This window comes from Colobus angolensis, unplaced genomic scaffold (assembly GCF_000951035.1).
Source record: "Colobus angolensis palliatus isolate OR3802 unplaced genomic scaffold, Cang.pa_1.0 Scaffold269, whole genome shotgun sequence".
NCBI classification, from domain to species: Eukaryota; Metazoa; Chordata; class Mammalia; order Primates; family Cercopithecidae; genus Colobus; species Colobus angolensis.
Genome location: NW_012115921.1, coordinates 155,660 through 175,458, shown reverse-complemented (window position 1 = coordinate 175,458; position 19,799 = coordinate 155,660). Strand labels below are relative to the sequence as shown.

Sequence of the window (19,799 nt, the reverse complement as noted above, 5' to 3'; positions counted from 1 at the left end):
GAGGTAGAGAATCTTACCTGTGGCTACAGAGATAATCAGGGACTGCTTAGTGGTTCACAGTATCACCTATGTTATACAAGGGCCATGTGATTTTAGCTAAGCTCCTCCCTGTCTCTGGGCCTCCATGTCATCATCTGTGTGGTGGGGAATTGCCTGGATGAACAGTGAAGCTCTGTCCAGCTTTGGGTCTACAGGTTGGAACTAGCAGAGGAGCATCAGGCTCCTCCAGTGGATGCTATTTCTCTGTTGGGATCAGAGCTTGGACCCCAGCTTCTAGTTGCCTGGAGCCCTGGACAAGAGCTGTGGAATGAAGGGCTTCCTAACGCTCAGAAGATTGCTTAGCATTGGTCTCAGGCTTATGTGACGTATGTGTTCTCGCTTGGTGACCTAAGCTGACCCGATACCAGCTTTCTGAGACCTCTTTGGGATTTCTCTCCTCCCCTACCTCCCTGGTGTCCACGTTGCCTTGGCCCTGCTGTTCATGTCTGAAAGGTAGACTACCCAGTGTGGGCCCAACTTCCTTGCTGCCTCACTAAGGCCTACGCTCAGCGCATGTTCTAGGTCCCAGCAGCAGTCCTTGTAGTGCCAAACCTCAGGCTGCACTCTAGGTCTGCTTATGGGTCCTGCAGTTGAGCTGGGAGTCTGGCTCCCAACTCAGTGCCAATCCCCAGATACAGGAGTATCAGGTCACTACCTGTCTGTTGGGAATCTGCCCTTTTCTCTGCCAGAGGGGAACTACATCACAGCTGAATTCAGAGTCTTTCTTAACTTCTTAGTCTCTTTTTATTATTATTATTATTATACTTTAAGTTCTAGGGTACCATGCAGGTTTGTTACATATGTATACATGTGCCGTGTTGGTGTGCTGCACCCATTATTAAAACTCGTCATTTACATTAGGTAAATGACAAGTTAATGGGTGCAGTTGGGCGAGTGTGCCTTTCTCAGTTGCATGATATAGGAGACAGCTATCAGGCTCAGCTACAGGGGAAGGGGGTGCTCTCTCATAGGTGCTGTGTCTCAAACTTGGTTGTACATTGTTTTCACCTGGGGAATTTTTTACACATGTAAAGTGCCTGGTTCAGAGAGTGGTGGTGTACAGATGAAAATGTGTCCCACACCTCTCAAGGACCAGAAGTGTTTGCACTTGTGACAGATGGACTAAATGTCCTCCACTTTCAGAGCTGCTCTCCTAGGCTCCTAAGTTCTCAGGAGCACCTCTGGTGTCTGTGACTTCCTCATTCTGGAGGCAGAAGCCCCACATCTCATGGGGGATAATCATGTGGACTTGGGGCCCTGTCTCTATATTTCTCAGAATCAGTGTTTTTGTATGTGAAACACAAGAGTAGGGCAGTCGTTTGAATAATAATTAACCAAATAAAATGGAAATAAGCATGATATCTAAATAATATTTTATGTACAATGTGATTTAAATATGTATTTATAACTAAATTAATATTAAATATTGTTAAGTAGATGTTTGGTTATATGCAGCTCTAAGAGTTGATATATTCCAATTGTCTAAAGTAAAACTTTACTTTGATATCTTCATTGAAAAATGGAGAATCTCTTTAAAAAAATAAAAAGTCAAGGTTGAGTCAGCTTGATGGGGTTAGGGATCTTCTGAGGGAAGAGAAGAATTTCTGGACAAAGGTGTTATGACACAAAGAGAGTGCATGTCCTTTGGGTCTACTCTGGGGCCCGCAGCCTCCCTGAGACAGTGCCTGCACCACTGTGATGATCCTCCATCTCTGCTCTTTGCTGCACAGCCCCTCTTAGAGGGCTAATCTCTTAAATCCAGGCTTCCTTTCAACTACAAACTTGTTCCCTGACTTTCTGACAAGGATGATAGCCAGGGTGCTATTTGGCTCTCTGTTCCTTCCCATCTTGCCCAGGATAATATTTCTTTTTCTTCAATTTCTTTTTTAATTTTTAATTTTTTTTTTTTTTTTTTTTTGAGGCAGAGTCTCACTCTGTCACCCAGGCTGGAGTGCAGCGGCGCAATCACGGCTCACTGCAAGCTCCGCCTCCTAGCTTCAAGCAATTCTCCTGCCTTCCTTGGCCTCCTGAGGCTGGGATTACAGGGTGCTCCCCACCACGCCTGGCTAATTTTTGTGTTTTTTGTAGAGACTGGGTTTTGCTATATTGGCCAAGCTGGTCTCAAACTCCTGACCTCAGATGATCCTTCTGTCTTGGCATCCCAAAGTGTTGGGATTACAGGCGTGAGCCACCAGGCCTGGCTTCCAGGAGAAAAAAACGCCTGGCTGCTGTAGGCAGAGTAAATGGGTTGGATAATTTGTATTTCCCTGCATTCCTATTCCCCTCATTTTAATGGTGTAGAAAGTAAGATAATTGCTTGAACCCGGATTGAAGAGGTTGCAGTGAGCCAAGATTGTGCCATTGCAGTCCACCCTGGGTGACAGAGCGAGACTCCATCTCAAAAAAAAAAAGAAAAAAAAAAGAAATGCAGTCCTCATTTACCATCATCGACTAGATTCTTAGAAACTATGATTTTAGGCCGGGCGCGGTGGCTCAAGCCTGTAATCCCAGCACTTTGGGAGGCCGAGACGGGTGGATCACGAGGTCAGGAGATCGAGACCATCCTGGCTAACATGGTGAAACCCCGTCTCTACTAAATACAAAAAAAAAACTAGCCAGGCGAGGTGGCGGGCGCCTGTAATCCCAGCTACTTGGGAGGCTGAGGCAGGAGAATGGCTTGAAGAGGTTGCAGTGAGCCAAGATCACACCACTGCACTCCAGCCTGGGCAACAGAGCAAGACTCCGTCTCAAAAAAAAAAAAAAAAAAAGAAACTATGATTTTAAGCAAAACGATGTACAGCAGGTCCTTAAGTAAACATCCTTTTGTTATAACATTGACGAAAAAAAAGTTTCATTTTATGTCATCATGCTTAAAGTTGACGTTTCCAAGAACCTATCAGTGATGTTAAGTGAGGACTTACTCTATAATTCAATCTGCTAAAAACCAAGTAATATCCTTTAATACAAACTGTGGTTTATTTTTGTATACAGACATATGAACAGGTATTTGAAAGGCAGTGTGATATTTGTTGTGCTAGAAGGATGTTCAGGGTGCTGTGGGAACCCAGAAGAGGGACTAATTAACTAATCCTGGGGGAAATTAACCCTGCTTCTCAAAGGTGGAACATTTGAACAGGTATGAAAAAATGAATGGGAGTTTATCTGAAAAGGAGAGGGTCAAGAAAGAGTATTTCAGGAAGAGGAATCAGCATTTTTCACAGACACAGAGTCAGGCAAAAGTTCGGTGTATCCAAGAGATACCAGAGATATTGGGCATGGCAAAAACACAGGGTGTATGGCAGGCAAAGCTAAAGATGAGATTAGAGAGAGGTAAGGTCAATTTGCAAAGGGCATTGAATGCCAAGCTGAGGACTTTGGCTTTAAGGCCAAGGGAGCAGAGGATGTGTAATGAGGCCTTCTTTGACCTATTAAGTTCTTTCTCTTTTTTCATTCTGCTCATGAGGCCATGTTACAGTGACTGATGTTTGGGCATCTGGTACCAGGGAAGTCTTGTGGATGTTGTTTTCAACAATTAGAGCAGCATTTCTGTCCTGGGCGTAGATGAGGAGGCCTCCCTAGGTTGAACCAAGTGGAAGGGAGGGACAGTAGCCTTATTCCCCTGGATGATGTCACCTGTAGAGAGCATCCTTCTCCACCTCTGGCCATTGTTCTTGACAGGCGGGAGAATATGCAGGACATTCCAGATGCAGTCCTGTCATTAACACTCATGGCTCTGCAAAGACTCAGAAAGTTTTTCTTTCTTCCTTTTTGTTTTTTTTTTTTTGGTGGGGTGAGGGAGTATTAAACTATTATTTTTCATGATTTTGTGGATTTTGATTTTCCCGGGATGTATCAGTTAGCTTTTACTGCATAACAAGTCACCTCTAAACTTGGTGGTTAAAACAACTAAACTTTATTTAGTTTATGATTCTACAGTTTGGCTGTTTGGGCTGGGATTCTCTGGGTAATTCTTCTGGTTTGGCCTTGGCTTAGATAATTATGACTGTGTTCACTCTTGCGTCTGTGTTCGGCTAGTGTGTTAGTTGGGGCTAGCTGGTCTATGATGGCCTCAGGTAGGATGCCTGAGACAACTGAGATCTCTCTCTGCATGCTCTCTTATCTTCCAGCAATCTCAATGCCAGGTTAGATTTTTCACATGGCAGTCTTAGAGTTCTAAGAACAAGAGCAGAATTATATAAGGCCACTGAGGCCTAGGCTTGGAGAACTTGTCACTTTTGCTGCATTCTGTTGGCCAAAGAAAGTCACGAGGTGAGCTTAGATTCAAAGGGCGAAGGGTCCTACCGCTTTTAAAAATTAAAAACTCATCACTGACTTGAAGCTCGTGGAGAGTCTTACCTTTTGATGGTAGGATTGCAAGGGTATGGATGCAGGGAGAGGAAGAATTTGTGGCCGTTTTTTGAATCTACCAGTCAAACTAACTTTCATCACCAGAGAGAGTTGATAATTGAGTTTATTGCATTACTGTGAATAGGATATGAGGAATCTTTTGAATCCAAAGTCAACATTCATGGAGGACCATGTGATTTCTGAAGTTTTATCTAATTTAATCTACACAGCAACTCTTGTTTTCCCTATTTTACATATGAAGAAAGTGGGGCACAGAGCAATTAAGTGAGATTGTTTTGCCCAAGGTCATTGACTGGTAAGCCTGGTATTTGGGCTTACATTTGTCTGACTATAAGTCCGGAGCAACTGCCATTATATCCATCTTCCGTATTTTGAAGAGATGAGACAGAGGAGATTGTAGCGGGACTGCTGCATTCACTGCCATAGCCAACCCCTTTCCAGATCACCCTCATCCCTGGACGCAGGTACCTTGCCCTACTCCAGAGGCTCATTTTCTTGTTCCCAGTAGGTTGACTGCTCTTGGGGTGGGCCGGCAGAATCACTGTGGTCTCCAGAGTGGGAGTCTTTTGCTACTTTTATAGTCCAGAAGCCTACTATGCTGAAGAATGTGTTAGAGACTGATATATTTCTCTGGGGAGAGATTGTAGGTCAAGCTGTTCATAAGTAAAATATACATATATATGTTGCATCCAACATGGGCTATGGGGAGAGAGCCCTCCAAAAGACCTCTGAGCCTCAGAGGCAGACTGACTGGTATATGCTGTCCTAAGAGAAAAATACCTCCTAGATGAGCAGGCAGAGAGGGCTTGCCTTTCTCTGACTAAAGCCTTGGAAGCTGTAGCTTTGAGATCTTCCAAATCATCCTGCTATGTGGTAACTGTAATGACCTGGAGCTATGCCTCTAACTAAACTGACTCCCTGGATCTTGGCTAGTGATGGGAGCTGTGCTCTTAGGGATGTGGAATGAGGAATGGGAGCAGCAAGAAGGCACCTGATTGTCAGAACCAAAGCAGGGTTGGGCCTGTAGTAGCATGGCTTATGGGGTGGGGAGGAAGGTAGGACCAGGTAAAGACAAGAATGTGAGGAGACCAGTTGGTCTGTAGGGAACGCCCCAATGGGATGGTGATGTTCAGGGTACCCACATAGTAAATGCAGGCCATGGCATCAAATGTAGTTCATTTTGGCAGACATGGGTATTGCCACGTATCTTGGCGTTGTGTGTTAGAAAGCCCCATGTCCAGGCCTTAGGTATAATCAGCCATGTTTCTCTGACTCTGCTATCTTTCTTTCTTGCACAGAGCTCATCTCCTGTCCTGGGTGTGAACAAGTATATCTTACCAGGGATGTAACTGAACATTTTTTTCTGCAGTGTGTTCCTGCTGAGCAACCCAAGATGGCCAGGGTAAGTCAGGGCAAGGAAAGAAGCAGCTGATCTTTTTCTGAAATCTGTGAGGCCCCTGTCCGTAAGTCTGTCTATCTATCTATCACTCTATATGATTTGTTACTTCTCTTTCAGTTTTACTAATCATCCGTCCATCCATCTAGAAGAAAATAAAAATGCATGAGTTGGGGAAAACAATGAGGGGGTTTTCTATTAAGTGAAAATTACTGACTTTTTTTAGTATCAATCCCTTTAGCAGAAGGTGAGTGTAAGTTAAGGTATATTAAGAGTTGCTTACTCTATATATAATTATTTTTTTCTCTCTTACAGCTCTTACTGAAAAATACCAGTACTGGGCTTTTGTTTTATTTTTTTTATTATCCTGAGTTGAAATTCATATACCATAGATTAAATGGGCTTATTAACCTTGCCTGTATTTACCAACTATCACCTTTTTCCTGAATTTCTTAAATTTTTTATCACTTACTGGCTGGCAGCCCTTCTGTTCCTCTTTCCACTAGGGTATCCTTGTCATCTAAATTAGTAAATTGCTAATTTACTAATTTACTTACTTGTTCCTGTGACTGATTTGTGCTGAATGTGTCACATGTGCCAGGCCCTGTGCTGGATATTAGGGAGATAGACCCATATACTCTACCTTCAAGGAATTCATAGTTTAATTAGTAAAACTTTCAGAATTCACATAAGTTTGGTGGCCTCTGTGATTCAGGCACAGATAGGCCAACTTTTCCAAATCTCCCCTTCTCTTGATGTTTTATATCAGCCCTGGAAAGATATTTGCTTACCAAATGAATGAACATTTGGACTGGGAGAGGCCTAGATACCCTCAGATCAGGCAGAACCCAGGTGTGGAGCACAACTCTGAACGCTGTTCTGTACTTGCCCTTTCTTGGCTGCATTTGACCATCTTGCTGTGTAATCCCATATGTGGGCCTTCTCCTCTCTGAAGCACTCCTCTCTGACTTTCCTGCTTTTGCCAGTGCTCTCCCTCTAACATTTTCCTCCCTTGTCTGCCTGGTGAACCTACTTGTCGTTCAGTATCCAGCTCTAATGTTTCCTTTTTGTAAAACTTTTCCTAGCCACTCCTAGACTGAGTTCCTGGAAGGCTTCCTTTGCTTCCTTTGCATATGTTGCATCCTTTTTATTACAGCATTACTCAGTTAATGCGTACCATCCTGTGTGCTATGGATAGCATGAAGTCAGATCCTTGGCTTATGTATCTGGGTATCCTTAGCTTCAGGACAGGACTCATGTGAACAGCCCCTGAGACAGCTGCTGCTGCTGCTCCTTCTCCTCCCTCCCTCCCTCCTTCCTTCCCTCCTTTCCTTCCTCCTCTTCCTTCTCCTCCTTCCCCTCCTCCTCTCCTCCTCCTCCTCCTCTTCCTCCTCCTCCTCCTCCTCCTGCTCCTTCTCCTTCTTCCTTCTCCTTCTCCTCCTTCCTTCTCCTCCTTTTTTGAGACAGGGTCTTCCTCTGTTGCCCAGGCTGGAGTGTAGTGGTATAATCTTGGCTCACTGCAGTCTTGACCTCCTGAGCTCAAGCGATCTTCCCACCTCAGTCTCCCTAGTAGCTGGGACTACAGGCATGTGCCACCACTCCTGGCTAATTTTTGTACTTTTTGTAGAGATGGGGTCTCACTATGTTGCCCAAGCTGGTCTGAAACTCCTGGGCTCAAGCAATCCTCCTGCCTTGGCCTCCCAAAGTATTGGGGTTACAGGTGTGAGCCACCATGCCTGACATAGCCACTGTTCTTTTGGTCACAAAGGATGCTTCCTTTCACAAGCCCTGGCATGTTACTCCCAGACAGCTCTGCAAAATAGACTACACTCCAAAATAGTGGAGGAATAGGCCTGCAGGACCCCTGTCTTTAGAGTATTTGCCACTTGTGGAGGCAGACCCAAATGAGGATCATGTCAGTAACTCCAGAACTCTCTGCTTCCAGAACTGCTCCGAGTGTAAGGAGAAGAGGGCAGCACATATCCTCTGCACCTACTGCAATCGCTGGCTATGCAGCTCTTGCACAGAGGAACACCGACACAGCCCTGTCTCTGGGGGCCCGTTCTTTCCTCGGGCCCAGAAGGGATCTCCAGGTACCAATTCTACCTCTCCCCACCCACTCCCGTGCCCTAAAGCAGGGCTGAACCCTAAGATACCTAGGGAATAGCTCTTCGATCTTGTTTCCTTGCTGGGGGAGAAGGTAGGGACAGTCTCAGAACCTTTCCCAAAGGAAGTCTCCTTCAGAGTCAAAGGGGTGACTCACTCCTGTCCCTCCCTGTGGGGGGTGGGGGTGGATGAGTGTGGATAAAATGGTACAGGGAGGAAGGTGTTGGATTATTGTGGAAGCTAGCTGAGCTCCCTGCCTTTCACCTCTAGAGCAATCATGCCACCCTTCTAATTTATTTACTTGAATAACTTAGTCTGGATCAGGGCTTACTTGTTTGTCTATCCAGCACCATCTGTTTTATTTTATTTTTATTTTTATTTTTTTTGAGATGGAGTCTCATTCTGTCACCCAGGCTGGGGTGCAGTGGCACGATCTCGGCTCACTGCAACCTCCACCTCTTGGGTTCAAGCGATTCTCCTGCTTCAGCCTCCCGAGTAGCTGGGATTACAGGCATGCGCCACCACGCCCAGCTAATGTTTGTATTTTTAGTAGAGATGGGGTTTTGCCATGTTGGCCAGCCTGGTCTTGAACCCCTGACCTCAGGTGATCTGCCCACCTTGGCCTCCCAAAGTGCTGGGATTACAGGCGTGAGCCACTGCGCCCGGCCACCATCTGTTTTAAATGACACTCTTCTTGAAAGTCTTTTCTCAAGGCCCTTGAATTGTGAAAGGGGTTCTACATCTGTCAAATCCACAGGAACCAGAGTTCATGATCCATGAGATCCAGCCTGGAGTCTGGCAAGGCTGGGTAGCTGGTTTCAGCTCTGTTAAAAACAGAATCCTGATTAATGAACAGGTTGAGGTTAATTGTGAAGGATTCATTATTTTGCAGGAGATCTATATGGAGTAGCAGCAAGTGCCTTCCTCAGCCTGTAGCAGGTAGTGGGATGCTCAGGCTTGATGGTGTGCTATTTCTGGACAACTGGGCAAATCCAGCCAAGCTAAGCCCAAAATCCTGCTTGTGCCCCTGGAGAGTCATCTCCTATTTGTACCACTTCCCCCAAGCTCTGTGTTTCTGCAGTGTCCTCTGAAGGCTGAGGGCTGTGCAGCAAATCTTAACTGAGAGGTCTGTCTAACTGAGCAAGAGAAGCCCACTTTCTCTGTCTTCTCTGGCAGGAGTGAGTGGTGGTCCCGGAGACTTCACCTTGTATTGTCCTCTACACACACAGGAAGTACTCAAGCTATTCTGCGAGACATGTGATATGCTCACTTGCCATAGCTGCCTAATGGTGGAACACAAAGAACACAGGTAGGGCTGACAGACTGCCTGAAATGGGCTGGGGAGGGCTCTGGATTTCTTACTTGGGAGAGCTCTGGGGCTCCCCATGCATCAAAATCTTCTCCCTGCCCAAGCCAACCTACAGCCCCTGGGCTGAAGTTTTTCCCTGCTCCTGTTGTGGTACTTTCCTGGAAAAGGCCTAATGGGCTAAGAGCCTGTGGTGCCTTAGACTTTCACTAGAAGTTATCACAGCTTCCGTGGGTCTGGCTGAGACAATCCCCTGTGAAGATTCCCGCTTGGTTGGCATGCTCAAAGTAGGACTCAGCCCTTCTCAGCTTTTTCTCTGTCTCATTCCCCAGGTGCAGACATGTTGAAGAAGTTTTGCAAAACCAGAGGATGCTTCTGGAAAGTGTGACTACACAGGTGGCACATAAGAAATCCAGTCTACAGACATCTGCAAAGCAAATTGAGGACAGGTAGCACAGGCTAGTGCCTTGCCGGTGCTGGAAATGCTGTGTTCCTGCACACCCAGGATTCCGAAACCAGGCCGTCAGATGTAGTGCCTGTGAAGAAGAACTGTGGTTAAGCAGATGTGGGCATATGTCCTAGAAGGCATATGTCTTGGCCTTAGAGGTCTCAGGGCCAAGGAGGGACCATTAAGTCATCACTTGGTAACTGAGACCAAGCTAGGTCAGGATGATCAGAGTGAGTCTGGGTCACAGCATACACCTTATGAACTAGCCAGAAGTCAGTGCTTGAGAACAAGGTACCAAGCAGACAGTAGGGACGAGAGTGCTGCTTTTTATGAGGGTGGAACAAACCAGGAGCAATCTGCGCTTTATCACCCCTTTCCCTGTGTGTTCTCTATAAATCTACAAATCACATGAAATCATTGGTATTTTACATAGGAAGAAGAAGTGGTAGGTGCTGAGAGCACCTGATGTGGCAGGCACTGCGTTGGGTATCATGTATGCATTATTTTATTCAGTTCTTGCCATTCTTTCAGTCAGGGATTATCTCCATTTTGCTGGTGAGGAGACTGAGGTTCATAGAGGTTAGGTAACTTATCTGAGATCACACAACTAGCCAGTGACTGTGGTGGGTTTAGACGCTGGGGCTGTGGTGACTTCAAAGCCCATGCTTTTTAAATTTTTAAAAATAGCTTTACTAGAGATATAATGTACATATCATAAAATTATTCTTTTTAAATGTATAATTCAGTGGCCTTTAGTATATTCACAGAATTGTGCAACTGTACATAATTACTGTCTACTTTTAAAACATTTTCATCCCCCCAAAAAGCCACATTAATATAAACATTATTATATGTTTATAGTAAACATTATATATGTTTATTTATTATATAATTATATAATGTTTATTATTGTTTATTATATAATATATTATTATGCCAATAGTGTAAACATTATTAGTCACTCTCCATTCCCCCAACACCTCCCAGCCCTCAGAAACCACTAGTCTGCTTTCTGCCTATTTTTGCCTCATGGCGACATTTATTGGAGCATCCTCCTTTTAAAGACAACAAATTAAAATAAATCATTCCCATACTTTCTCTTTTGGTCCTACCTCTAGTGCTGTGTCAACTGGGGGCTACTGGGTTGACCTGGGTGTAGACTTGAGGTTTACCTAGAGAAAACCAAACTGAACTTTGATCAAGTGGGGCTCAGGTGTACAAAAGGTGCGGTGGTGGAGGAAGGCTCTTTTTTTTTTTTGTATTTGGTGTCTGCTAGGCCCTGATCTCAGTAGGCAGCCTCCAAGTTGCTTCTTATGTTTGCTGTCTCTTGGTCTTCATATAGTCCATGAGGAAAGCTTACCATGGTTTGTCCCATTGTGTTTACAGGATTTTTGAAGTGAAGCATCAGCATAGGAAGGTGGAAAACCAGATCAAAATGGCCAAGATGGTTCTGATGAATGAGCTGAACAAACAGGCCAATGGGCTAATAGAGGAATTAGAGGTATGTATAGACAGATGGATCAGATGGATGGGTTCAGAAACCATCCACAGATCAAGCTAGTCCCAGGACTGAGGGAAGCCTAGGCCGTAATTCAGATATGCAGCTTCCATAAATCTCTCTCCTGCTCCCTGCATTTTAAAATGTCAGCCTAATTTTGGGAGGGTGGCTCATGAAGGGTTAGAAAATCAGTTCAAGCTGATCTTTGATGCTCTGTCTCTTAAACAGCTTCCATCCTTAATTACACAGGGTTATAATCTTGGAAGAGAAAGTCATGAAACAAACTACCTTCTTCGCCAATCTATGTCCAAGAGATATAGACATTTATTCATTTCCTCTTTCATTTATTATCCATTCCATATTTGCACTATAAAATCTCCCACCATCTCCCCCTCCCCTTTTCCATCGACCAGCATCCCATGGCAACACTCTGCCCTGCTGTCCTCTCAGAAGGGTAGTCTCATCTGATTCCATCAGTGACATACACAGGCCACCAGACTTCCCAAGCAGGTGGATTACAGTCCAATAACTGTCTTCTCTCTGTACCCAGGGGATTACTAATGAGAGAAAGCAGAAGCTGGAACAGCAGTTACAGAGCATCATGGTTCTCAACCGTCAGTTTGAGCATGTGCAGAATTTCATCAACTGGGCTGTCTGCAGCAAAACCAGTGTCCCTTTTCTTTTCAGCAAAGAGCTGGTAAGAGGAATCTCCCAACTCCTCAGCCTGTTCTTGAAGCTTATCAGAGCATCCCCTTTGTAACAGGGGCAATGAGGTGGTCCTTGGAAGTGCCTTTTCTTTTTAGGATGGAAGGAGGAATAAAATAGCAGCTCCTTCCATCCTTCAAATTCAATCACTGCTTTTGGGTTAGTAAGTAAACACCATCTTTCACCAAATCCCATAGTGCAAAGAGGACGCAGGTGCTGAAATGGTCCTGCCCTCCCAGTGGTAGCTCAGTTGGGAAAGTCTATAGCTTTTTGTCATAGGTCACTGGTTCAGACATTACCCTGGACATGAGTAGTGTGCTAGGCATCTCATAGAAAGTTACTGGGGTTTACATGGGGGTCTGAGAAAAAAGGATTTGGAGATAAGTTTGAAGTATTAGGCTTGAGAGGACAGCAGCACCCAGGAGAGGGAGCAAGAATTTTGAGAGAAGTTGATGGAGTTTATATTTGAATACTTTGAGTCTAAGGTGCCTATAGTGCATCCAAAACCAACTCCAAGCCACCTACCATTAAAAAGCTGTTCTAATATATGGGTGTGGAAGTCAGAAGAAAAGTTGGTTTTGGAGAAGGAAATGTAGGAGTCACCAGGAAATCAGTGGTATCACCTTGCAAGAGTGTGTGGAGCAAGAAGAGAGAAAGTTGGGAACCCAGGGAATACCATCGTTTTCAGCATAGACAGAGGAAAGATGATGAGTGGAGGAGAGTGAGACGCACTGGTCAGAAGTTGGAAGCAAAACATAGTGTGGTACACAGAAACGAACAGTTTCCAATTTTAAGTGACCCGTTTGGCAATGCTGCATGGGTGAAAGAAGATGAATAGTGAAGAGCAGCCTCGATATCTGGGAATCAGGCTATCTTCTGAAAGAAGCTCCAGCAAAGTAGAAGGGTCAAAAGCTAGAATGAGGAGACTGAGGATGGATGGTGAGGAAGTAGAGACAGAAATGAAATGAAGAAAAATAAAAACATAGCCCGAGAAAACGGCAGAGTTGGGGGAAACTTTTTTAAGCTTGAAAAACATTTGCACACATGTATGTAGGAGAAGAGGTTGAAGATAGAGAGGAGGGGTGTGTGGTGGGGTAAGTACACTGAGAAAGCAGGAGGAAGGATATAGAGTGAACTGGTTGACCTTAAACACAAGGACAGTCCCTTCTGAGATGGGAGGACAGGAAGGGGACAATGCTGTAGTTAAGTTTGAGGATAGAAGGGATACAAGTTTGGGGTAATTTATCCTTTATGGTGTCTTTTTTTTCTCTGTGAAATAGGAGGTGATAATAAGAGGGTTAAAACATTGGTAAGTAGCACCAAAGTGAAGATTTTAAATGGTCATTGAGTGCAGTGGAAGAGAAAGATGACAAGAAGTGACAAGAGAAAGGGCTGAGGGGTGCTGCTGAAATTAATAATCACTGAAGTGGCCCCAGGTAACATGGCTTTGGTATGACTGGATTACCTAAGAGTAGGAGTTGGCGATGGGAAGGGAATTAGGACAGTAGTGATATCGTTACTGTAAATGACAGGAAGCTGGGGAGTCCTGTGGACTGAAGGAGCAGGGCTTGGAGAGGTTGAAGAACATACTCTGAAAGAGCATGAACTTGTTATGACCAGGGTGGGTTGTTGGAGTTTAAAGGTCTCATAGGTAGAACGGTTGTAAATGATTAATAGGGTCTAGATATGGTGACTAAACTGAAAACAAGGTGGTTGCCATGCAAGAGATCAACGAAATAAGAGGCTAAGATGTTAGTTGGGACATTAGTTAACTAGAGGATGGCAGGGTAAGTTGGACACTTGCCAAAGCCCTGGATAAATAGGAGAGTTAGTGATGAGAAATAGATGAAAGTGATGGGAGAGGAAGAGGGCTATTGTGTAGGACAGAAGGGTGTTTTACCTGCAAATGGAAGTACAGCAATGGGGAGCTCAGAAAATGCCTGCCCCCACTAGGCTCTTAAATTGAGGTGATGGTAGAATGAATGGAGCACCAGTCAATGATGTCATGAGTGAGAATGACAAATCACTTGAGGCCTGAAAAGATAAGAATGTAGGGGTTCCAGGCTGGGTGCAGTGGCTCACACCTGTAATTCCAGCATTTTGGGAGGCTGAGGCGGGCCAATCACGAGGTCAGGAGATTGAGACGATCCTGGCTAACATGGTGAAACCCCGTCTCTACTAAACAAAATACAAAACATTAGCTGGGTGTGGTGGCGAGCGCCTGTAGTCCCAGCGACTCAGGAGGCTGAGGCTGGAGAATGGAGTGAACCTGGGAGGCAAAGCTTGCAGTGAGCTGAGATCGTGACACTGCACTCCAGCCTGGGCAACAGAGTGAGACTTGGTCTCAATTAAAAAAAAAAAAAAAAAAAAAAAAAAGACTGTAGGTTCCAGAAGTCTTGATAAGAGGAAAGGGATCAGCTGGGAGGATGGGCCGGTGCTAAGGTGCAAGAGAATGAGAATATGGAGGATGACCAGAGATTAAAGGGCCATGACTTTGAGCCTTTCAGGTTGTCCAAAGAGTAAGGGAAGGGAAGTTGTCATTTAGGTGCAAGATGCCCAAATAAATGACCTTTGGTGCTGTTGTCAGATTGTGTTTCAGATGCAGCGATTGCTGGAGACAAGTTGTAACACAGATCCTGGCTCCCCTTGGAGTATCAGATTCACCTGGGAGCCTAACTTCTGGACCAAGCAGCTAGCTTCTCTTGGTGAGCTTGGACCCACCCACCCAGGCCTACCCACCCTTTGGGCTTTGACCTAATTACTTACCTTACTGGGTAGGTCAGCATATGCCCAAGAAAAAGCACTCCCTGGGACTGCCAGTGGTCTTGGAATCATTCAGCAAACTTTTTTTTTTTTTTTTTTCCTGAGGGGGAAGAGGAGAGAATAAGGAATTTAAATAACAGTGGCAATATAGAACTTTGTATCGGGACCAGTTGAAATCTGAGTTTACCATTCTGTGTAAATGTCCTGTTACCTTGGTTTTATTGCTGAGAAGGAGACAAGACAGTCACCCTGCTCTCTAGAATGCTGTATGGCAGTACAGATGAATGTGTGTCTCTGTGGTCACACAAAGGTCTACATGTGTGGGCACAAGCAGGGGTATCTCAGCAACAGTGAAACTGCGTGTGCATGTTTGTGTTACACAGACATATCATTTTGAGTTGAGATGTAAGCAGATAATTCATGGCCTTGTGCATTTTTCCTCCCTGCTGCAAACATTTGCTGGCATTCAGTCTTTAGGCAGAATGTAGACAGCTTGAAGTTGTGCCTGTGTTGACAGCCCAACGAGTTTGTTAAACTGATGGCCAGCTGCTTCATTTGAGGCTGTTAATCTTATTGAAAATTTGTTGAACTTCGCAAAGTGACAAAATGATATGTAGGTTTATTTCTTTTCTTCCCTCTTTCCTTTGATTTAACTCAGCAGACCTTTGACAGGCACCTACCCTTGTTTAGGCCCCATGCTGAGTACCAAAGAACCAATGGTGAATAAAACACATTTTCCTTAAGGAGCTCAGACTTCCTCTAAGTAAGCCTCATCAAAATAATGAGATGAAGGAGTCGTTAGACTGAGTTAGCCATAGATCTAGTTGTGCACAAGGGACCTAGAGACCTCAGGGGGCAGTGCTGGTACCTGGCACTGACCTGGTGTATTAGTCCATTCTTGTATTACTGTGAAGAAATACCTGAGACTGGGTACTTTATAAAGAAAAGAGGTTTAATTGGCTCATGATTCTGCAGGATGTACAGGAAGTATGATCCTGGAATCTGCTTGGCTTCTGGGGAGGCCTCAGGAAACTTACGGTCATGGCAGAAGGTGAAGAGGTCCATCACATGGACAGAGCAGCAAGAAACAGAGCAAGGGGGGAGGTGTTACACACTTTTAAACAATCAGATCTCACGAGAAGTCTATCACAAGAACAGCACCAAAGGGATGGTGCTAAACCATTCATGAGGGATCTGCCCCCATGATCCAGTCATCTCTTACCAGTCACCACTTCCAACACTGGAGATTACAATTCAACACGAGATTTGGGTGGGGACACAGCTCCAAACCATATTACCTGGTATTAGAGCTTCCCCACTCTCTTCCATCCTGCTTGCTCAACACACAGTTCCCCACGCCTGTATCTGGGAACTTGTTCATTGGTCCCAGGCATGACTTTCTACCCTTTGCTACTTTCTAGCATACTTCCTCCCCACCCCAAAGTTGATTCTTTTTGTCAGAGTCTGATTGGGCTGTTCTGTTGAAAAAAAAAATGAGTGAGTGCTACTTGAGAGAGCTTATGGTTTCTCTAGTGGGACAGAAACAGTCAGGGCTGAGCATCTGGTAAAAGCTGAGCTAATTTCTCAAATATCCTAGACCCCCAAAGCAGGTCCATACAGGTGCTATTACTGGCAGCATTCTAGACTGAGTCTAGGATATCAAGGGTTGAATTTCCTAGTCTCTGTGCCTGGTACAGGATTGTTGAATGAGGTTCTTTTGTCCCAGGAGCAGGAAGTAGCAAGGTGGGAGCAACTTGAAAAACTTGAAAAACTCTCTATTCTGCATTTTCAGGCTGCATAACCACTGAAGGTGGACAAGTGTCCCGGGCAGATGCTCCTGCTTATGGAGGCTTACAGGGGCCATCACCCTTTTATCAAAGCCACCAGTCTCCAGTGGCTCAGCAAGAGGCTCTTAGCCACCCCTCCCACAAGTTCCAGTCTCCAGCAGTGTGCTCCTCATCTGTGTGCTGCTCCCACTGCTCCTCAGTCTCGCCTTCCCTCAAAGGCCATGTCCCCCCACCCAGCATGCACCCAGCCCACAACTTTAGGCAGCCCTCTGAGATGGTGCCCCAGCAGCTGGGGTCTCTGCAGTGCTCTGCCCTGCTGCCCAGGGAGAAAGAGCTGCCCTGCAGCCCTCATCCACCAAAGCTGCTGCAGCCCTGGCTGGAAACCCAGCCCCCTGTGGAGCAGGAGCACACATCCCAGCGGCTGGGGCAGCAGCTGACTTCCCAGCCCGTGTGCATTGTCCCCCCACAGGATGTTCAGCAAGGAACCCATGCCCAGCCCACCTTACAGACACCCTCTATCCAAGTCCAGTTTGGCCACCACCAGAAGCTGAAGCTCAGTCACTTTCAGCAGCAGCCACAGCAGCAGTTACCACCTCCACCACCTCCCCTCCCTGCTCCCCAACAGCAGCCACACCCACCTCTACCTCCATCCCAGCATCTGGCTTCTAGTCAGCACGAGAGCCCTCCTGGGCCTGCCTGTTCTCAGAATGTGGACATAATGCATCACAAGTTTGAGCTGGAGGAAATGCAGAAGGACTTGGAGCTTCTTCTCCAGGCTCAACAGCCCAGCCTGCAACTGAGTCAGACCAAATCTCCTCAGCATCTTCAGCAAACCATTGTGGGGCAGATCAACTACATCGTGAGGCAGCCAGCACCTGTTCAGTCCCAGAGCCAGGAGGAGACCCTGCAGGTAAGCATCAGGGTGGCTTGGCATGCATATTCTGCCCATCCTAGGATCACTCACAGAACACAGCCTCCCCACATTTTAGCTTGTGGCCCTCTCTCTACAATGAAGATGGGAAAATATTTACGTGGCTGCCACAACCCAGAGTTGGCTACCTTGGGATATGAATCAATGGAATTTGTTGGGTGAGTGGTCTGCAGGGATGTTCTGCAGAGGTAGATGAGCAGCTGAGACACAGAGATCTCTTGAAGATGAGCTCTTGGAGGCCTTTCTGTCCACCCACCCACTAGCTTACTGAAACAAGGCAGCACAGGAATACAGTTTCTGCACCTTAGGGCTGCCTTGAGCTCAGCCCTCACATTTCAAGACTACCCTGGACTCAACCTCCCACCTCAGAAAAGCTCCAGAGAGCATAGTACCCAGTCCCAACTTAGATCTAGGCTCACTACTCTCCAGAGTAGCTTGGCTTAGCCCTGTCTTCCTGGATGACAGTAGGGACCCTGCCCACCGATGGTACCTTCTGAGCTGTGCTGAACTCCTACCAGTGCCAGAGCAGAAGAGAGGCTGTCTCTTATCTTGTCATCTGCCTAGCTCCTTTGCTGGACCTTATGAATCCCAGACAGGGGGAAGGGCAGAGCTTAAGGAGCAGAATGAGGGTCCATGTTAGATGCTGGCAGGCAGCACTTTTATAATATTGCACAGATATAGACTTAAACTTTTTTACTTCTACTAAGCTGGGTATGTTTTATATGCACCATATCATTTATCCTATTGACAATGTTGTTTGGTAGGCGTTACCATCTGTGCTTTATAGGTATGTAAGTGGGAGTTAGAGAAGCCTAGCAGTTTGTCTACATATCATACAACGTCGAGAGGTAGAGCTAAGACTTGGATTCTGGTCTGCTGACATTTCTGTAATGCCACAGAAGTCTTCTTCTTTCCATAGGAGGATATTGGATGCTGCTCCTCTTTTTTCTCAGCTAAAAGACAGTTGAAGAGGTGCAGTCTGGACCCCTGGGATCTTTGCTGCATTTCACATCTTCATTCTTAGCTCTTGATTTTCTCTTTTTCCCCCAGAACCTCCTGTTCTATCCTCTTCTCTCTACTCTTCTCTCACTTTTTCTATAGTGGTGTCCCCTTTAAATCTGTAATCACATTTATATCTTCAAAGCAGCTTTACAGATTTTTACTTTATTATAGAATCTAAGGCCTTACATTTATGCTTCAGTACTGACAACTTCAGATCACACTTCAATATCTTCCCCTGAGGCCCAGTTCTTTTGAGGAGATATAGAATAATCCGTGTGATGGCAGAGAAGGGTCTAGGGTTCGTAGAGGGCCACAAGCTAAAATGTAAGTCAAAATTAGGTTATGATTGCTAAAGTGAATATCACAAAATTAGCTCAGAATTCTTGGTTTGGGTTCCATCCTAAGACTTTCACATTAGCATATAGTCTTTGGAAGGTTGGGATAAGAGTATTTTTCTTTTTGGAAAACATTTAAGCAGTACACAATGTGTAGGTGGTGACGATGGGCAGGGCAGGGTGAGCACTAGCCTTTGCTGCCACTGCTGCTGCTGCTGCTGCTGCTGCTACACTCTCTGCAGTCAAACCCACCCAAGTTCTTATTTTCTTCTCCAGGTTACAGATGAGCCCCCAGCATCTGAGGGCTCAAAGCCGGCTCTCCCTCTTGACAAGAATACTGCTGCTGCCTTGCCCCAGGCGTCTGGGGAAGAAACCTCTCTTGGTGTCCCCCCAGTGGACAGCACCATCCAGCACTCCTCTCCAAATGTGGTGAGAAAGGTACTAAAGGAGCCTGTTTTCCCTGACCACATGGGACCCACTGCCAGCCAAGACCCCAGGCACTTGGAGGAGGAGAATAGGGTGGGGGGAGGAGCATCCCTATTCCATCCCTGGACACTACACAGCCCTGATTCATGCCTTCTGCCCTAGTGAGTCAGCAATGTAGATCTTCCTCCTCCCCATTTCCACTCCCCCACTCACACTTAAAATGGGGCCTCCTGGGCTTCATGCAGAGTGGAAGGGGGAAGGGAAAGAAAGCCAATTTATTGAACATGTCCTCTGTCCTCTGTGCTTAGAACCATGTGTGCTGCTTCACCAGCATTATCTCACCTCGCCTCCAACAGTTGTGAAAGTGAGCATCCCCATTGTATAACTAAAGAAACCGAAGTCCAGGGCCATACAGCTAGTAGAAGAGACAGCTGAGGTTTATTTAAAATGAGATCAGTTAGAATCCAAAGCTTGAACTTTTCTCTCTACAATGAAGATGGGGAAAATATTTTATGTGGCTGCCACAACCCAGAGTTGGCTACCTTAGGATATGAATCAATGGAATTTGTTGGGTGAGTGGTCTGCAGGGATGTTCTGCAGAGGTAGATGAGCAGCTGAGACACAGAGATCTTCAAGAGATCTTGGAGGCCTTTCTGTCCACCCACCTACTAGCTTACTGAAAGTGTTTG

The 19,799-nt window shown here is 45.7% G+C and overlaps 1 protein-coding gene across 1 annotated transcript in view; it reads left to right on the top strand.

The window, feature by feature from the left end:
- Positions 1 to 19,799, top strand: part of TRIM66 (tripartite motif containing 66) — a 46,918-nt gene that overhangs the window by 1,242 nt on the left and 25,877 nt on the right. Inside the window, exons 2-10 of the mRNA XM_011947589.1 lie at positions 5,706 to 5,809; positions 7,749 to 7,896; positions 9,086 to 9,218; positions 9,548 to 9,664; positions 11,050 to 11,164; positions 11,712 to 11,858; positions 14,454 to 14,571; positions 16,422 to 17,326; positions 18,961 to 19,122. Of these exons, the coding sequence (XP_011802979.1) occupies positions 5,801 to 5,809; positions 7,749 to 7,896; positions 9,086 to 9,218; positions 9,548 to 9,664; positions 11,050 to 11,164; positions 11,712 to 11,858; positions 14,454 to 14,571; positions 16,422 to 17,326; positions 18,961 to 19,122 (1,854 nt within the window). The 5' untranslated portion in view covers positions 5,706 to 5,800. The remainder of the gene's footprint in view (positions 1 to 5,705; positions 5,810 to 7,748; positions 7,897 to 9,085; positions 9,219 to 9,547; positions 9,665 to 11,049; positions 11,165 to 11,711; positions 11,859 to 14,453; positions 14,572 to 16,421; positions 17,327 to 18,960; positions 19,123 to 19,799) is intronic.